The sequence below is a fragment of the Falco rusticolus genome, chromosome Z (genome assembly GCF_015220075.1).
Source record: "Falco rusticolus isolate bFalRus1 chromosome Z, bFalRus1.pri, whole genome shotgun sequence".
Taxonomy (NCBI): Eukaryota; Metazoa; Chordata; class Aves; order Falconiformes; family Falconidae; genus Falco; species Falco rusticolus.
This window is the reverse complement of record NC_051210.1, coordinates 5305804-5326475: the sequence shown is the minus strand read 5'-3', so window position 1 is coordinate 5326475 and position 20672 is coordinate 5305804. Positions and strand designations below refer to the sequence as shown.

Below are 20672 nucleotides of genomic sequence, written 5' to 3'. Positions count from 1 at the left end.
AATGACAAAAAAAATATTAAAATTACAATTCCAAAGAATGAGAACATAAAAACTAAGAGTTACCTGTTGTGTTCTCCCCTAATTCCAGCCCCAGAGAGGGATTTGTTAAAATTAACTGGAACTTCTCATCACCTTCAGGAATATCATCATCAAAAATCGTAACAACAACAGATTTATTACTTTCTCCATCAGCAAAAAAAAGTGTCTAGCATTGAAAAACAGAAAGGATTGAATACTTAACAGCTGTTAACACACACAGAATTTTTCAACTGAGGTAAACAGTCTTAAATAGGAACAAAGAGGAGGCAAGAAGCTCTGTAAGCTCTATATCACATAAATTGATTAAAACAGAAGTAAAAAAGCTCAGCAAATTGCAACATGAGGACAGGCAAGGACAATTTACTTTGCAAATTCTGTTGTAAAAAAAATATGAAACCTTATAAGAGATCTTATACGCTCTTAAGCAAAATTGTATTTGAGATAGATGTTTGAAAGTTTACAATGTGTCTTATATTTTAAGACACTTAAGTATTTAAAAAGAAAGAACCAGTAAAGTGACTAATTTTATCTCATTCTATTTGGATGACCAAAGCAATTGAAACAAGTTGAAAAATCTAGCTGCACTGTTGATTATTCTGCCGAATAAACAAGAAGACATCCTTTTAGGGAAGCTGAGGAATGAAAAGTATTAGATGCAGAATTTACTTCTTACCCTTGAGGTCACATTAAAATCCAAACCCAGCTGTGCTTCCAAATTTTGGGCATAAAAAAATACAGACACATTGCCGTAAGATCCTCTGTTTCGGTATGCCATTATTGTCAGATTCCCATGAGATTCATTAACTTCTAAACTAAAACAAAAAGAAAAATTCTCAGTGCTCACTTAACATGTTCTTTTGAATAAGCTAGTAGATAGCCATTATATTTTCACTTCATATCATTCTTTCCGTTTGCATGAAAAAGGCATCAGTACAACTGTCTAATACAATGTTTTTACCTCTGTTTCTTATCTAAAGGGAATTAAGCTATAGAAAGTGTCCTTTTTTCCTGCTTATTAGTGGCAGATTAAGCCAGTCTATGTTTATGGATGCCTGCTTCCTAGCTCCTGCAAATCAGTCAAGTCAGAGAAAAAGATCTGGGAGATGCCAGTGTGTATGCTTACATGGATGTAGAGGCTGGAACACTGGATAGAGGCTGGGGGAGTGACACAAGTTTAGAATATAAAACAACAGCAGTGAAAGTAAGCACACAGTAGCAAAAGATTTCGGAGCCAACATACTGTAAATGTTGGCTTTCAGTGTCAGAATTATTTTAACACTTTCCAGTTCTACAAAACTGAATGATGCTTTGCCATGTCAAAGATCTGGCCCTACTTTTAATGAGGTGTTTTACTGTTAACTGAAAACAACAATAATTGAGTAACCCCAGTCACTAACCGACACAGTGAGTTCTTCAAGGAGACAAGACTTACTTAGTACTTTCCCATTCAATTACTCCGCTTACTCCATCATTAGCATCAATAATAATTTGAGAAGCTAAACCTTCAACATCTAAAATGGAAAACAGAAGGACAAAAATGAAAGAACAATACAGTCCATTTTCATTATTTTCAAGAATAATAAAAGCACTTCTTAAATATCTGCTAATTTTGTAGAAGAGATACATAATTTTCTGTTTCCAGAATATGGAGGAGAAAATGGCAGTGGGCAAGATAACTGGAAAGGCTCAAAGAAAATCTGTCCTTACTACCTAACTATTAGAACTGCAACACAGTGCCTTGATTTACCACTGTTACTTTTAATAATGCATAGAAAAAAGACAAAAGAAATTTTAGGAAGCCAAACACAGCACAGAAAAATTAGGAAATACTGAAAGCAAGATTTCTCATGGAATCTTAATTAACATCATTGTGTGTGTTTATTATGATGGTGTTCAATATTTTTCAGTCTGTGCCATTCTGAATATGAGAGGGAAAATCAGTAAGAAAGAATAATAAACGATCCAGTATTTCATCTCCTATTTGTGTTTCAGTGCCTGATCATAAGCCTTAGCAGCACACACCTCTGATTCTCCCACAAATACAGAATTATTAATTTCTTTGTAGGCTGTTTATGTACTGTAACATTCTATTGCTCCATAAGGATGCATGTATCTTCACAATAACTCTGAAAGATTACCGTATGTATTACACGGTGAAAATAATAATAGATTAATGCCAGAAATGTCCACTAATGTCAGGGACCAGAACCTGGCAGTCAGAACTTAATGCTTTTAGGAAATTGTGCCCTAATTTGTTCAGACAACAGCATCGCATGACTACCTTTACTTCAACTTACTTTTAATAAGATTTTAAAAGAAACAAAGAAAAAAGGCAGTTTCTACAACCCAACTGACTCCACTGAATCTGTAGTAAATATACTACCTATAGATCCATATGAAAGATTTCTAACAATTCAGATAAAACTGAATGAAAGTAAAAGGTCATTGCCATGAATCCAAACCTGTTGTTATGAGGTACTGATGAAGATCAGCAGTAGCTGCAAAACTTCTACGTAAACAGCAGAAATGTTATTGAGGTTTAGAAACGCAGAGGGAGCATTAGTGACTACAGACCTTTCAGCTTCACTCCTGATCCGCATTTTCCCTTGTGTTATAGTTGTACCAGTTCACCCAGGATCTGTAATACTTTGCTTTCAACATCAGAACTCTAATTTCATGGCAGGCATCCGTCCCCTCCCATGATGCCACCCTTCCCTAGCTTAGGTCTTTCTTGTATCCATTAAGTTTATTTCTTTTTCTTTTGTCATTCTCAGCTGTTGATCGTTTTCCCTTTTGTTAATTCTTTGCACTTCTGTATTTAAGTCAGGCTTTCTTCCACCTTTTCTAGAAGATGGGAGCAAAAGGAGCATGGATTAAAAAAAACCAAACTGTCTTTAAGCTTGCTGTTTCTGCTCCTTATCAGTGAAGCTTCAGGTCAGAAATAAAGGTCACTTAAGTTCAGTGTGTTCAACTCTACATCACAGACATACCTACTCCACATATTGCACACACATGATTGTGACAGGAACACACAATATATTCCAGATGTATAGGATGGACTGCACATGCCAGTATCATGTGCAGAAAAGCCATCTCTTTTGGTATTAGAAACCTCCTAGAAATACTTGAAGTGTCTTGTATAGAGTATGTGATTGCTAGAAATCCTAAACAAATGCATTGCACCAAGGATTTAAATTGTCAATCATAACAAATCAAAATATACCAACAGGGAAAACAAGATTAGAAAATAGTCTGATAACAGAATTTGGAGTGACATTTTAGAATAAGGACAAGTTTTTGCCTCATGGGTTAAAATTATTATCTGTTCACCCTAAGTACATTTTAACCCAATGCAGATATCACAGCAGGGATGAATGGTCACAATTCAAAGAGCCTGCCAATCCCTTACAACAGAAGGTGAGACTTTACAACACTCAGCACTATTTAGGTCAGAAAAATCCTGCATACCTTTATGTTACTCTTTCCCTGTTTTAGATTTTAGACTTGACTAATCACAGCTGCCTCTACAAATCAGCAATGAGTCTTGGAAGTTACCTTTCAATCTGTAACGAATTAACTCTGTCACTTCTATAGGCATGCAAAGAAAAGGGAGAAGAGTCAAAGCAGATGTTAGAAATAATCAGTATAACTAGTCTCTAGTACTACAGGATAATCCAACTGTCCTTAAAGCCAATGCCAGCTATGCTAACTGAATTCAGAAGCAGAATGAGGAGCTAACTAAACAAATGATAAAGGAACCAACTAAGCAAATAATAAATGAAGTTCACTGGAAGAGCAGGAAAACTATAGGATATGACTGCTAAAAGTAAAACTGATAAAGACTAATAAAAAGAGACTTTTAAAAGAGCGAACAAAGTAACCACATAAAGTAATTTCTTTGGACTTTTTTGTTTCCGTTTTGTACTTAGAAACAAAAACCAGATTAACACACTGCCAATAAAACTTTTCAGATAATTGTGCTCTCCAGCTGTTAATTACTAACTCCTCTATGACAACTTCCTTATAATTTTTACAGAGATTAAAAAAGTAAGAAGCAAGTGTAACAGTGAAAATGTATGATATTCTACAATGTTTCTTTCAGAATACCCTGTCTCATATTGGCATAGCTGGCAAGTAAGAGGCGTACCAATAATACACCAGAGTAATATAATCTGCATGCAATTCATATAAAAGGAAAACCAGAGATAATTCTGTATAAGTTGTTTTACCCAGCCTAGGTGGGGATGAAGTTGAATGGTTCATGATGAGCTCCACTGAAGTTAAATTAACCAAGAAGAATTCTTGCACCTCTGGCACATCATCCTGGAAAACACAAATTCAGTACATCCTCTTTTCGTCTTCCTTTAAGAAACTGTGATGGAAGTCACCAAAAGGCAACACACTAGAAGTCTCTAATATTATAGCAACACTAAAATTAATTTATTTTTTCATTTTCCCGAAATATTTTATTGGGTGTAAAACTGATTATCTTGCATGAATTAATGAAGGCATATTTCAGGAAGAAGAAGCTGTGGTGACACTAAACTATTATTGAAATATTATTGTGAATAAATTTCTGCCTAATTTTAAAAGCTTAAATTCCAACCACTGAGAAAGAGCCTGTAGCAAGCAATGAATTACATTGTTCTGAATATCAGATAGTAAAGTCTTAATGAGACAGCTAAATTTCATTTATATGTAGGTAGAGCTGCTTTCTGTTATTATTTGTCCTATGATTTTAATATTAAGATAAAAACCATCTTTCTAAATGACAATGAAATATATAGGTTTGAGTACTATACAGATTGCATGCTTTATGCTCTAAAATATTCCTCTCCTGACGTCACACAGATCAGTATAGAACGAAAGGGTTTAGAGTTTACCTCTAGAACAGTAATATTTATGGCAGTTGATGTTTCTCCTTCTTCCAAAATCAGTGAGCCAGAAACAGCTACATAATCAGCTCCTGGTTCAGCCAAGGTCCCATCTGTCTCATTACTTAAGGTGATCAATCCTGGTACTGTGGCATACGTAACATTGATAGCACCTGTTCAATTTGTGACCAAAAAAAAAATGAGTATTTTCCAGTTATGTAATGCTCACAGGAGCAGACAAAGGAAAGAGATGAAATGCTCATCCACAAAATGAAAAGCCTAACTGCAAAACTGAAGGATTAAAAGATTATTCTGGAGCCAATGGAACTTCATTATTGTTTGTAATGTGCTTTCACTCCAGTGTTTGGTGATTTGTCCAACAACACAGATCTCAAAAAGCATTAGGACAAAATATTCAGATATTTGAGGTGCTGTGGACCGCAAATGTTACATTGCTGAAGTTCTACCTGGGACATTTAATGTATTATTCATATCAGGTTTGGTGCCAAGGGAAGTAGAATGTTTCAGGAACTGATATCTAAGAATGGTTTTAAAGACAGTGATGGGAAATACAACTTAATAAATCTAGTTTCTTTCCCAGACAGATTGACATAGACTTCAAAAAAGAATAAAAATCAGGGGGGACACCAATAAATGTTAACAAGGGAAAAAGTTAGACATAATTTTTTATGATAGTGCCACGTCTCACTAATCTGCCAGGGTAAGTGAAGTTGCAAATTTAAAGAGAGTGATCCTGGATATAAAATGACACATGAAATTGAAAGCTAGTTTGTATGAAATAAAATATAAGGTATAAAAGAATCTTAGTTTTAATAAATAATGATGGAGTTAAAAATTTAAGTAAGAGATCTTACATTTACTGCGGATACTTATCTTAAAGCATTAGTGTCCTGAGTAGTGTTCCAAAATAGAATTAGATAATGACATTAAAAAAGAAATGGGAACAGAAACATCATTAAAATGCCTCTATGAATCTGTGGTGTGCAAAGATCTCGAACATTCATTGTAACTGGTCACTTCAATTCAAAACAGATATAACTAAAGAAACTAAGAAGGGTTATCACTGAGGTCTAAATATAGTCTAATAGGGTAAACAGCAAATGATTACATGTTATCTCACAACAGAAGTTGAAATCCTCAGGCAACACAAGAAAATATTTTTGCACACAGTACATGACTGAATTCTGGAATTAAGCACCACTTCATGTTATGGATTGCAAAAGACAAATTGATTTTAAAAGGAGAAAGAAGTTCTCAGAAGAGACAAAAACTGAATTCAGTGGTCTGTATGCAACTTTTTCCATGGGACATTCCTAGCTGCCAGCTCTGGAAGTTTAGAGGGGAAATATGTGGGAATAATCATTCCTTATGAGCTCCTTTTCTCCTGTGTTTTTTATTTCTTATAGAGAGCCTAACACTGAGACAGATTCATTAGACATAAAGGTAGTAAACTTAATAGCCAACTAGTTACGTGACAGCTCCCTGGCTCCTTGTGAGGGAATGAGGGCTATGGCTTCAGTTTAAACTCAAACTTCATTTCCAAGCCCGCTGTAAGAAGCCTAGAAGTACTGAAAATAGCAGCTCTATCCAAGATATTTCAAAATTTCCAGCCTTCCTGTCATGGCTTTTATTTGCCTAATGATTACCAAAACATTACTTCCGTTCTGTTGGAGTTATTATACAAACCTAGAGATCCAAATTCTCTGTTAATGAAAAGCTGAACTGTTCTGTTTTCCTCTGGAATTAAAACTACCCTGGATGGGGAAGCAAAATTCAGGACTCCATGTGGTTCATCACTAGCTTCTACTGTCAGAACAGCTTCATATCCTTGACTATCCAAAACAGCTGCACCTGAAGAAGCAACTCCTGCAAAATAATCAATGGACTATAGTGAATAAAGTGTTACACAACAAATATTTTTTCCTTACATTACTGATATTATTACATCCAAATGAAAGTCAGTAAGACTGCAAATGAAATTAAACCAATCAAATTATGTGCTCACAGAAGTTTATGGATGATGTCAAATGTATATATATATATATTTACATTCTGTAACAAATACAGGAACATACAATCACAACAGAAATTGTATGCATACTAAGTAGAGAGTCACAAAAACATATTAAGAAATGGAAAACTTAATGGGCCAGTGCAAAACATCAACTTCCCTAAATTTCCTCTATTGCAAAAGGAAAGAGAAAGTTTCCCAGGAAATAAAATTAAAATATAGTTAAAATTATCTTCAACTTCTCAATCATGCCTTTATGAAATTAATCCCTTTCCCAAGTGTTGCTTTGATGAATAAGTGCGGGTGTGTTAATTTATGCTTATCCTGATGGATTATAAGAGTCAACAAATTATTCTGGCAAGTCAGTAAGGAACCTAGTAGCAACACAATCCATGTCAACTTAGTTTAGCATTTAGACATTAATTTCAGTTTAACAAAGGGTATTTCTGAAGGTATGCAGCTTCATGCTTTTCTCATTATAATTCGAATGGCAAGGATGAAACATTCTGACCTCCCTGAATTCAGAGGCAGATCAGAAAGCCAGCTTGCAGCATGACAAGAGTGCTTTAAAAGATAAAAATATCCCTTTATTTCACGGCAACTGTATCCAGAATACATTAGCAAGCTCAAGCTTGTATTCAATTAAAGGGAGGCAAATAACCACTGAATTCAACAGGCAGAGGCAAATCATGTTTAACAATAATTAAGGAAAACTGGAAAGACACAGTGGGGTTTATATATATACGTGTGCATGTGTGTGTATACATGTGTAAATATGTACACGCACACACATAAGGATCAAGCCTGTTTCAATAAAATGTGAATGAATTTTGCATAGTTTACATCAGTTGCAGTAGGCTTAGTCTTACATTTCCAAAATGGATTAATACATATGAAAATATTGCAGTACTAAACGGTAGTTTTAAGATACAGCAGGCTATAGCTCTGCATTACCTTCTGTTTTGATGTTGTATAGGATGATCTGGTATTCCTCTTTTTCTTCAGGAATATGGTCATCCAGCAAGTGAACATACAATGTTGCATTCAATGTCCCCTATTTATTTTATTGATAAACTGATTAGTCATTATTTTATAAAATGTAAGTAATACCACTGTATCACATGTATTTTTAGCAGTACCTTTAAGAAATGTAAAGTTAAATTATCAAAAACAGTAAACTCCCTCCAGTTTAGAACTCCAAGAGTAAAGAAGCAAGTAAATAATCAGATCAAGAAACAAAGACTGCTATAAGAGCACACTCCTTTTCTCAGCTCAGTTTTAATTACAACATTCTCCTGTAGCCATTAGCTTTGCTTATGGACGTACCTCAGGAAAAAAGAGTATTCCAGAATAGTTTTCAAAATTTTGTTCTACATTATGCCCAACTATCTTCCATTCAACAGTAACATTTCCCAGTCCTGGGGCGGTTCTTAAAATATGGAATTGCAGTTGATCTCCTAGGAACAAAAGATAAGACACAATATTTTGGGGTTTCCTCTCCTATATATCAATTATAAAAATGAGAAGCTAAAAACATGTATCACAGTTCAAATAATTTTTGTGAAAGACATTAATATTTTTAATAGTGAACTTCACAGTAGTTCTGTAACACATTTGTTTCTAATACAAAACCACCAAACTTAAACTCCTTCCTTCTGAGTTTTCCTGGTTTTAGTTTACTTTTGGAATGAGCTATCAAAATATGAGGGAACCTGGTACAGAGGAGTAACTTCGAAAGTAAATACCCTCCAAAATATGCACAAACAGAAGAGCAATATCTGCCTGTGAACTGCACAAAAAAGTATACGCTGCATGTACCAGCTCAAACACAAACAGCTTTCTACAACAGCTAACTGGCAAGGAATATACATCTTCCTGACATTAGCAACGTCTTCTGACTTTACATAGTACATGCATAAAAATCCTTGTAATTACCCATAAGTTCCACTTATGTGAGTTTGAACTCACAAATATCATCAGTTAGAAAAGAAAATAATTCAAAAATGTTAATATTTACTAATTTGTACTTTAAAATGAAGTATATAAAACAAAAACATTAATATTTTATGTTATAAATTAATTTTTAATAAATTCTTATGATTTCTGGCATGAACAGTATCAATTGACAACATGCATCTATAAGAAGCAGTTATAGTATCCTTCACATTTAGAACACTTAATCCAATGGGTACTTTAATGAAGAAAGAGTAAACTCCTTAGAAATCTTTGTAAAATTAAGACAAATTATATAATTTATATAATATTAAATATTTATAAGAGTTATATTGTTTATATAATAATAAATATTTAAATACAAACCTATGACATTAACATATATCAATATGAAATACACCAGCAGATAACACTAGTAATGTCATGCAAGACATTCATATTAGAAGACAGATGTTTATTTATAATATTTAAGCGCATTGCATCCGTATGTCAACAGCATTTTTCAAGTGCACAGAATTTAAGTTTACCAATGTGTACAGTGTTGCACTGGCTTTCAAAGACATTAAATATGCAGAAGCCTATACTACTGAGATGCTTGGAAATAATAATACATGAGATTTCTTTTGCTTTACTAAAGAATAAGAAAACTAAAAAAATTGTCAAAAGCTATTTTCCTGGTGTAGAAACAGAAATCTGACAAACTTAGTTCCATCTCCAACTGACTGAAAAAGTCTTTCTTAGTATTGCTATAAACTGACTTGAATTTTTTCACTGTTGCAGAATCTGGGAATAAATCCATCTTCTGGTTTACGTTATGTACAAGCTTAGAAGCAATCCTGTTGAGAAACATTGAGATACATCTGCAAAAGGGGAAGAGACTATGTGGTGTTACATGGCTTCCTTACTGACTGGCATTGAATCGAGCAGCCCCAGCTAGTCTCTCTGATTACGTAATATGAGGAATATAAGTCAGGATACTATCTGGGTATTCTAGCCTACTATATTGCAGGACAGAATTGTATAGCTACAGCTGGTAGGAACAATTTGCACATTTTCTAGACACATTTTTTTTTTTGGTAAGGGAACTTTAGAGAGATGCATGTATGTTGGCTACCAACGAGAGAGGTATGAACTAACCTCAAGAGACCTTAATGTAATTAATTACAATATAAAATTGTGAAGAATTAATACAAGAATTCTATATACCCATTTTCAAATAAATAGAATTAGTATGTGTAATTTAGCCTCAATATTTCAAACTTCAGTTAAGCTTTGGAGATGTACTACCATTCATATCTTTGTATTAAGTTGTTCCATGTTGTTTCTAAAAGAATAAAAGAATTCAAAATTTATTGACATCACAAGGGTTGTGCTTCTACAGTCAGATATCTGCAAACAGAGCACCAGTTTACAGTTTCCCCTGAGGCTAATTTATCCTGTTGTTTAACACTGCACTGAAATCCATTTTATCCTATTTGGGCATTTTGTACCTCCATTGCAGGCAAACATTTAACAGAAAAATGGTTACTGTGGTATCACTGCAGAATGCACAATTTAGACAAAGTTTATTTCAATACAACATTATGTAATACAATGAATCTTCACTGAAGACTGGAACAAAATGCTTTACTATGTGGAAGCCTGTTACACTGTAATGCAAACACTAAGAACAAACCTGATGTACAAATCATCCTAATTACAGACCCTAAGTAGTTAATTACTGACCCATGTTTCTTCGTCAGTTTTACCAAAATCTTTCGTACCCCTATCCAGAAAGAAATACTAATACAAATACTAATTGATTTCTGAAGACTAAAAGTGTTATTAGGCTAAATTCATCACTTTGTTTTAAGGTTTTTAATATGTAACCATGTTATTCACCTCTTTAAATTTCTACATTTATCAGGGAGAAGAAGGGGGCCTCAGGTCCCCTCCTCTTCTTCCTTATTTCAAGATACTACAGTGTATTTTCTTCTAATACAGTCATAGCCACACAGCTATGCACACCTCTGCCTGTACTAAAATGCTACCTTCGCCCCCAGCAAGGTGATAAATAATATGCATAGCTTGAAAATCATACAGACGTGCTTGACAAAAGTTGTTCAATAATACAATGAATATAAAAGATAACCATATTTGGATTTATAAATTTTGGATTTGGATAATGGATTTATAAATCTGACAAAATTTGTTTTCAAAACAAAAGAAACGATACTGAAAATGAAATATAAACACTGAAATCATCTATGGCCTGTAGCTCATTCTTTGATTATTTTTTATCAAAGGGAATTAATTTGGTCATTTTTTTCTTGCTGTTAGACAATGCACTGTTTTTCACAATCTGGAGGAATAGGAATCACGTAATTTCCAAACTACAGCAGAGTATTTCAGCTCCAAATGGCCAGAATTTGCTAGCATGCTTTGAATAATATTTAACCAGTGGAAAGTATTCAGGGTCATCATAACCTCTGGGAATGAGACAGTTTGTATTAATTCCTTGTGCTCATTAACAGCTCTTCTTAGCCTGCCAGACTGCAGCTGGCTTGGCAGGCAGATCAGAATCATTAATGTACAGGAATAAAGGACAAAAAATGGGAACAGAGTAGCACAGAATTAACACAAACCATATCTAGATAAAACTCAAAAGGTTATGGTGTCCTTTCGTTTCTGGAAACAAACAGAACCCATTTCATTGAGAAAGACTTTTTTCTTCAAACAGAAAACGCAATGCACATGTTCCTGGACAGCAAAATTTCTGTTTTGTTAATTCTCCCTGCCCATTAAGTTTACATGTAACATAAACATGCAATACACTGAGATTCCAGCAAAGGCTGCCAAAAGCAATCACCATCACTACTATTATTATCCTGTGCAAAACTGCATCAAACCTTAGATCAAACATGCAACATGCTCTCTTAAAGCACCAGTAGTAACCTTTGGTCCATACCAAATTATTATTGTTCTTTCTCAAATGTTATGACTGAGTGATGACAGCTAGATCACTAATGTCTCCTATAAAAAACCATAAACAGAAAATTGTAAAACAGCAGGTTATTGAGTCAGGAAGAGAGAAGATGTGATCCTAATCCTTCTGTAGGAAAATTTTGTAGAAGATTTAAAGTGAATTGTAAGTCACCAGTACATGAGATTTACTTATGACTACCAATGGGTGTGTATGATGGGAGTTATATACAGTTCTGGAATGTGGAATAAATGAGTAAGACAAGAAATGCTAATAGGACCTTTGAAATGCACCAGCAATAGAAGCAAGGCATGATCTTCAGAAAAAAGGAAAGCACAGATGATGATAAATAGAATGATTTTGGAATGGTGTACTCATCCTTTCCACAGATTTCACTTAAGTGCTGTGCTTGCAAAAGTTAAAAATTCAAATGAATACATGTGGTTATCCTCTACTTGCTAGCATTCTCTGAACAGTGATACAATCACTGCGAGTCACTATCAACAGAAAACACCGAGATGGGAGCTAATGTTAAACTGAGTGTGGTCAACACCAATTACCCACCTTCACGACCAATAACAGATCTTGAGGCTGTCTGGAAGCTGATAATTCCTGCCACATTGTCATTTGACAGAATAATCACTGTGACAGTGTCAAAACTGGGCAGAATCCGACTCCCTCCTTCAGTATGGACCAGGCTGATTATGATACTTTCATTATCCTCCGGCTCTGGATCATCTAAAATGGCTAGTGTGACCATCTTTTTTGTTTCCCCTGCAAGGAGAACAACATATACATACTTACATGTGCTCATGAAAATCACTTTTTAAAAAGATGTAATCACCTCTTTTTGTAGGAAATTCTTCAAAAACTTCAAGGACATGAAGCACATTTATTTATTTACCTGTCTAGAAGCTCCTGAATGTCATTATGGAGTTTTATTCAATTACTATTGAAAAGTCACATTAGGCCAATGTAATTGCCAAATTATTAAATATACTATATAGAAATGAACAATGTAGATATAATTTCTGAACGTCCAGAATTCTTTATTTGCATCGTAAGTTCTCTGACTTTCAAATTTAACTTAGAAAAGGGGAATATTATTCCTGTAAAAAATATTACCAAGTGCATAAACTCTCTGATGAACCCTATATACATGTACACTTATGAGTACACAATGTAAATACAAGTATGTATACATTTGAATGTATTTACTGGGCCAGAGAATGCATTAAAATGGGCTGTCATTGTGTTACTTACATTCTGGATTATCAAAGAACAGTAACGTATACAGCAAGCACTATCAATTACCAGTCTTTATAATCTGTTATAATTTACAACACAACCTGGTTGCTCAGTGCATGTGAATTTGAAAAAATTTCAAAGTATTTTGAAAACAGTTTTTACTAAATTTATAACCACTAATACGATTACAGGTCAATTTTAGAATCACTTATTTTGAGTTCAGATGGTTTAGCAAACTAGCTAGCACACTAGCATCTTTACTACGCTCCCATAAATTGCTTTCAAAATAACTGTTCAATCAGTTCAGACTTTGAAAATACAAAATATATCTGTCATGCTGCATGGTACTGAAGTAATGTCTGACATTGACTGTTCATCTGTTTTGTTTGCCTATGTTTTTTTAATATGCTGTTACAGTATGTTATGAAATCAAGACAATATCAGAATCTAAAAAGAGACATCAGGAAAAATTACTACTGTACTGACTAAAAGTTAACAAAAGACCAGTTAGACCTGATTCTCATTCTCATTACCCTTGAAATAACAACTATCTTCAGCATTATTGTTCCTTATTTATTTGGTGAAATGGTATTCTTTATAATGCACATTGCGATATTTTTTTAAAAAATACTTACTTATGCTTTTCATCTTTTTTTTTTCTACTACCACTATGTGTGTTCTGCAACATAGTGCTATATGCTGATGAACTGTATTCTTTTAAATATGTATCCTGAGCATTCTGGGATGTTTAGCTTACGAATAAGACATTACTTATCAAAACATCCAGAGAGCTTAGTGCTGGTCAGGTTCTTTTGCTTTTCTTTAGTTTTATGAAAGAGAAACTAGTGCAAAACCTTGTCTCACCTTCTGCAAACACCAGAGTCTCACCAACACCTACAAAATCCAAGTTTGGGGTAGCAGTTCCACCAACCACATGCCATTCCACTGTCACCTGTCCCAGGCTGCCTTCTGTCCTGTGTATCATTAGCTGCACGTTGGTCTGAGGACGTTCTTCTACTTCAATATACAGTCCCTTCTCTGTCGCATTGGGACTTAGGCTGTAGATCTTAAATACTCCAAACGCATCCCCATTCATCATTATGACAACTGTTGAAGTATTTGGCTGTCCTATAGTCGGCTGATTTTTTAAGCTGGCTGAGATGTTCATTAGTTCAACTTTCAAAAGGGATATAATGAATGTCTCATCCAACTCTGGCAGACTGTCAGGGAGTATGGTAACTGTGAGATTTGCAAACTCTTCCCCTTCCTGCATTATGGCCCACTGTCTTATAACAGATTCATAATCGCTACCAGCGATGGCTTGTGTGCTGAAAAGAGCGGATGCAGTGGTTACATTTTTCTTGTAGGTCCAGAATCCTGAAGCGTTAGTTAATGGGCTGATCTCTGATGTCAGCCAAAGGCAGACAGGAATCTCAGAGGCACTGGAAAATGTAAAGGCTGAACACACTTGTTCTTTTAGGCACTGAGTGGCACAGGCATACAGTGGGTCACTCGCTGCTGACACATTCACTCTGGTCTTGGATGGTTGGTCAGGAATTCCTTTTACAGGAGACTCGTAACATGACAGGATATCCTGACCTTGCTCAATGGCAAGAGCTACAACGTCAGTCTCAGAAGTGCTGTAAAATATCTGCAGCTGACCAAACTTTCCCCCACTAAAAGACATTAAAATAAAAAAAGTAATGTTAGTTGATTAAGTATGTCTAGCATAGTTTATGTTTCTGGGTTAAGAATAAAAAAGAATAAAATCAATCGGCCCTTTCTGAATTGCTGAAAAGTTCCAAATTGCTATTTAAAGTGGATTCTCTTGGAGCTAGTACAAGAATAACTGAGGTGTCGTTTTTTGTGGCTAGCAAGTCTGCTTATTTATAGCTTGGGTAGCAGTCTGTTAAAAATGCATGTTTGCAAACATTTGTTTCTAGGAATTAACTTAAGTCTTCTTAGGGCTGGCAAGAAATACAAAGCCTGTGCTACCCAGTCTTGTCACCTTTCCTCTTAGGTGTCCTCAAGATATCATATCACAAGCATAAAACCTGTTTTCCTTTTCTTGTTTCTTTCCATCCCACAAGGATTGACCCATTTTTTCCTCTAGTACAAATTACAGGAGCAGGCTGTTGTGCAGCTTTAAAGCTCTGACAATTAAATAGGCAAAATTAAACTTCAAGTACATCATGTACAATTGGTTTACATTACAGATTATAATGTATGTTATATATAAGTGGTTTATGTGCATTTCTAATAAGCAGACATTAGGTTCAAAACCAATGCATATGAAATAAAAATGTGTTGAGCTGGCAGACCAAGAAATTGACGCAAATGCTTATACAAACGAAGCATGACAATTGAAATTATAGGCAAGACAGAAAAGAAGAAAAAATAATAGCTATAAATAAAGCAAACATACAAACCTTCGCCTGACTGTTATATTTGCAAGCAAATTTCTTTCTAGTGGCTCCTGAATTCGATATAATGATTGATGAAAGAAGACTGTGCCATAAGGATTATCATTGGCAGGTATTATAATATTTGCCACGCCATCTAACCCAATAGCACCACCATTGGAGGCCTGAGTTAATTCTACATGGACAATCTCAAAAAAGAAAAAAAAAAAAGAAAAAGAAATAATGCAGCTAAACAATTGTTGGTATTTCTAAAAATAAGCACAAGCAAAGTAAAATCTGAACTTCTTGCACCTTCCTGCCAGAACATGCCTTGTTTTCCTTTGCACACATTTATATGACAAGTTAGAAGTCTAATATGTAACTGAACTTACTTCTTCTATTTCTGGAACATCATCAGCCAGGACTTCCAACACCAACATCTGAATGGCTTCCCCAGGGGCAAAAGTAATATTACCCGTGACAACCTGCAAGTCAGCATCAGCAGGATGTCCATTAATGGTAGCAACCCACTGAACAGTAACGTTACCAAGAGTCCCAGCATTGCGGATTATTGGCAGATTTATGGTTACTGATCCAAATTCAGGCTCCTCCACAGTGAATTCAGTAATCTGAAAAACTAAGTACAGCACAGAGAGATGTATTTCATTAACAATGAAACTGAAAGTAAATATATAAACTCCTGAAGTACGTAGATATATTTCACTAGATTGCATCTATTTGCACAGGTAAATCATTTTTAATCAGGTTAAACTTAAAAGCAAGCTTCCAGTATTAATATTTTCATCTACAGAGGAAATTAACATTAAAATTGTGCCCTCATCCAAAAAGTTTATTCCAACGTACCCATTATTCAGGGCTAACCATGAGCAGTTTCTAACCTCTTAGAAGATATTTTCGTAATTATTCCCCGCAAGGAAACTCTTTAGCAGCTTCCATGCCACTTACTGAAGAAATAAATCAATATATTCTATATAAACTGGTTTCAAATAAAAGTTTTCCTTGTATTAAACATCTAGTTGTTAAGAATTAAGTAAATTAATTACCCATCTGGACATACTTATTTTTGACATTTTTTCTTTCTTTCCTCTACCACCTTCTATTAACAAAATGGAACAAGAGCAATGAAGTAGGGTACTGAAGGGAGAAAAGTAAGAAAAAGAAAAGGCAGGAAAAAATTCACCAAAAAAACCAAACAGAAAACCAAAAGGATAGATTTCTGAAATATCATTACTTTTTGAAATCACCAAAACCATTTTCAAAACCTGTGTTACAAAACTAGTTTTGGAAAGTATACACAATTCATTTTATTGATAATAAAAATCAGAAGAAAAACTAAACCACGTGACAGAGAATAAGAGGATATATTTTAATTTCTCTTTATATTTTTCAACTTCCCCAGATTTTTAATTCTGCTTTGGATGATCACCTAGTAAAACAAAAGGAACAAAGATTTAAGCAACAGATATCAGAACACAGATTTTGGCTTAAACCTATTACAGAAATGCAGCACTTAGAATAGTTTTTTTTAAAAAAAGTAAACTAAAATCCATTTATCTCATTGGAAGATTCCAATATCTTCTTATATCAATGACTAAATAATAATTTTTTATATATTAAAGCACCATTACTCCTTAATTACACAGTTTAATTTAGTTTATCTTATCTTTGCCTTTACTGTCTTCATCCAGGCTTCCTCTTTGTCTTCTGAAAGTTTTTGTTGAGTTGCTCAGTAACAGCTCACCCACAAAACTGCTGTAAAAATGTTCACAGAAGAGAGAAAATATGCAAAAAAATCATTTACCGAAGGATCCAAATGGGTCATCAGAAGCCTCAATAGTTATGATTGCCTTAGTCAAAGATCCAAGCAAGGCTCCTCCTGTTGTTTGGTTCAGCAGCTGAACATAAAATGACTCCTCAACTTCAGGATGGATATCATTAATTATATAAATTGGCACAGCTTTACTTGTTTCTCCTTCTAGTAAGACAACATCTGATGAGGCCACACTGTAGTCCTCACCTAGATTTATAGATGAAAAAACCAAAATAATAAAAACCAGAGTATTAATGCATTATAGTTCAGTGTATTGACCATCATTAGTAATACTTCTCTCTTTTCTTACACATGCATTCCTCCATGTTTTTATGGTTTTCTTCCTTTATCTTCAGACTTAGACAACACAGTCCTTTTCATTTCCCATTGCCTTTGAGATATCTGGATGGATTAAAATAAAACTCTGCTTGGTCAAAACAGAGTTTGCACTGTTAGACCAAGAAGAAGTCACAAAAGGCCCATTATTTTCTTCCAAGTGTAACAAGGTCACATTACCATGATGTTTTTGTCTTTGATTTCTAATTGCTCTCTGGCTTTCCAAGAGATAGAAGTGAACAGAAGTACCTTTGTCAAAGTAGATTTTACTAAAGGGCATACTCTATGTGTGGACCTCACTTTAGACAAAATTGTCTCTAAGACTGTCTAGATGAACAACTGTGATACACTAGATAATGGCTCCACTTCAGAAACTATTTGAAAGCATACTCTGACATCAATTTAGCTATACACTTATTTTAAAAAGTCTTACATAAAAAGGAAACTTAAAAAGGTACATGCTTCTCAGAAACCTAAAAAGGTACATGCCCATTCGATTTTGAACATAGCTGAAATACAGTGGGTTTGATTTATAACGAAGTAGTTTTGACCCTGCACAAGTTGTAAGTTTGCTCCTTTCTTTACACACCTTCTTTATAGGTGCAGCTGGAGAAAGAACTTAACCTCCCATTTTCAGACATTCAAGTCTTCTTGGGTGTTGATTGGGTTTTGCCTGTTTGTTTTACAGCTGAGTCCCCAGTTCCCTTCTAATAACCTTTAATAACCTCACCCAAACAATGCATGGCAGGGTTAAGTATGCACACTGGACTAAACAGTAGTTAGATATACTACATTATATTTTATTTTTATTTATTTTCTTTTTTTGAAGATGTGGTGAGCCACTAGGGAAACAAACACCACAATTCCTTCACTCATTTCTCCTGCAAGTTTCTTCAGTGATGATGTTTCAGAGCTTTCTAGAAGCTGATGCATGACTTTTTCCCATGGGCTTGGATTCCTGTTTGCTAAGCAGAGTCACTAAAGGTCTCACTACATTATTTATTTTTTTTTCACTTACTATACAACAATTCATATTCAATACATACTTGTTTGCTTTGAATACCCAAAGAATACAGTATGCTCTTTCCACTTTAACACAGATGGCATAGTTCTGCTATTCTGATTTCTTACCAGCTGTTGCAGTTATTGGCACAGCTTTAAATTTCACTGAGACATCTGCAAATATTCCCCCAGTTCTGGTCACGTTAATGATTGGTCCAACATAATTTTCAGCAACTCGCACAGCTGAAGCAGAAAGCTGAAGTGTTCCAAAAGCATCATCATTGGCATTGATAATTACATGAGCTATTGTCTCACCCACTAATCCAAGTCGAGGAGAACTTACAACTGAAACATAAAGAAAACTTAGTGAGGGGGTGCATGAGATGCTTGCTATCTATGGCTGTAGAGTTAGACACAGAAGTGAGTTCAGTGGTTAGTCGCCATTAGCTTTCAGCAAAATTGGGGTTCTTTTAGAATTGGACAAAGTATAATGACAAACTGCAACAACATACTTTTGGTGTTTGAATGCTGTTATGGCATAAAAATAACGATTTTTAGTAACTGACTATTCTACCCTGCTCTGGATCATACAAGCCATAATTTATTTTAAGGGGTGAGGTACTGTGAAGTAATTTTTTAATTAATTTTATTTATTTAATTATATAATTATTAATTATTTATAAGCTTTATTTATTATGAATTTTTGTTTATTTATTTGTCCATAAGGCCAGTAGTAAGATCAATACAGTTCAGGAGAATTTCATACTTTAATTTGCTATAATGAAATATAAATAAGATTCCAATCTCCCAGCAGAATTATATTATAAGTTTCCCTTAATATCAAGATAAATCTGGGGCATGGTAGCAATTAGACATGCCAAGAAGCTTTGAAGCACAAATCAGGCTGTAATGACCAGAATTTATCTAAACGAGGGACGAAGCAGGCATCCTCTACACTAAAAAAGCAACATGTGGCTGTAATTCTACACCAATTTGTTTTTAAAGGACTTCTTTGGCTTTCAATAAGCAAAAATAGCATAGTTATTTCCTAATAGCGAACTTTACAGAAACAGCAGGTATTAGTGCACAAAACCAACATTTATCTATTTGGCCTGAAAGACCTTGGACAAGGCAATGAAAAAGTGATAAAGAAATGCTCATCCATCCTTTACAAAACACTGCACTGGAGGAAATGTATGCCAACAGCCCACAAGGCACGTAACTCAGAGATTTCTTAAACATACAGACTGGCTGCGGTTAAAAAGTTTATCATTTAACTTGTTGCACTTTATCCTATTAAATGTAACACAAGCCTTCATATTTAAATTGTAAATTTTACATACGTAAGATAACTTACTTGGTCGATCCTGTACTTTCTCAATCAATACAATACTGCTTAGCTCCACAAAAACAGACTCCGACCTCTCAGGATCATCATCATCCAAAATAGGCAAAGATATTGTGGCCTGACTTTCATTGGCGGTGAAGATCACATGACCTGTAATGGGTATATAATCTTTTCCCTCTGTTGCTCTAACAACATCAGGTGGAAGAAAGGGTAACTTCTCATCGTCACCAATAGTTCTGTATGTTACTATTACTGTACCAAGGAGACCACCATGCCTGATTATTGTCAGGGAGATATTTTTTCTTTCTTCCTCAACTTTTATGGGCCGGTTTCGCTCAGAAAAGATGAAGACTCCATATGGATCATCATTAGCTAAGATAGTTAAAGTTGCATTAGTATGATTTCCAAGGTGGCCATTGGAGACATTGATGATCATAACTGAAAACATCTTATCCAATTCAGGAACTTCATCAGGAGAAACCTGTACTGTAATATTTGCTGTCACTTGGCCAACATCAAACGTTACGTTCCCATGTGTAGAGATCAGGTCTTTGTTAAGATCACACACTATGATCCAGTGCAGCGTCACCTGTGACAAGGCCCCATGCGTTCTCACAACCTAAGTGAAAAATACAAAAAACCTGC

The 20672-nt window shown here is 34.7% G+C and overlaps 1 protein-coding gene across 1 annotated transcript in view; it reads right to left on the bottom strand.

Annotated features, from left to right (window-relative positions):
* The window catches only part of ADGRV1 (adhesion G protein-coupled receptor V1), a 290872-nt gene that overhangs the window by 208953 nt on the left and 61247 nt on the right, over positions 1-20672 (bottom strand). The window contains 16 exon segments of the mRNA XM_037372734.1: positions 64-205; positions 713-851; positions 1472-1550; positions 3595-3627; positions 4269-4362; positions 4923-5086; positions 6621-6800; positions 7900-7999; positions 8272-8402; positions 12425-12634; positions 13973-14784; positions 15538-15719; positions 15903-16147; positions 17333-17548; positions 18809-19024; positions 20037-20646. Of these exon segments, the coding sequence (XP_037228631.1) occupies positions 64-205; positions 713-851; positions 1472-1550; positions 3595-3627; positions 4269-4362; positions 4923-5086; positions 6621-6800; positions 7900-7999; positions 8272-8402; positions 12425-12634; positions 13973-14784; positions 15538-15719; positions 15903-16147; positions 17333-17548; positions 18809-19024; positions 20037-20646 (3553 nt within the window).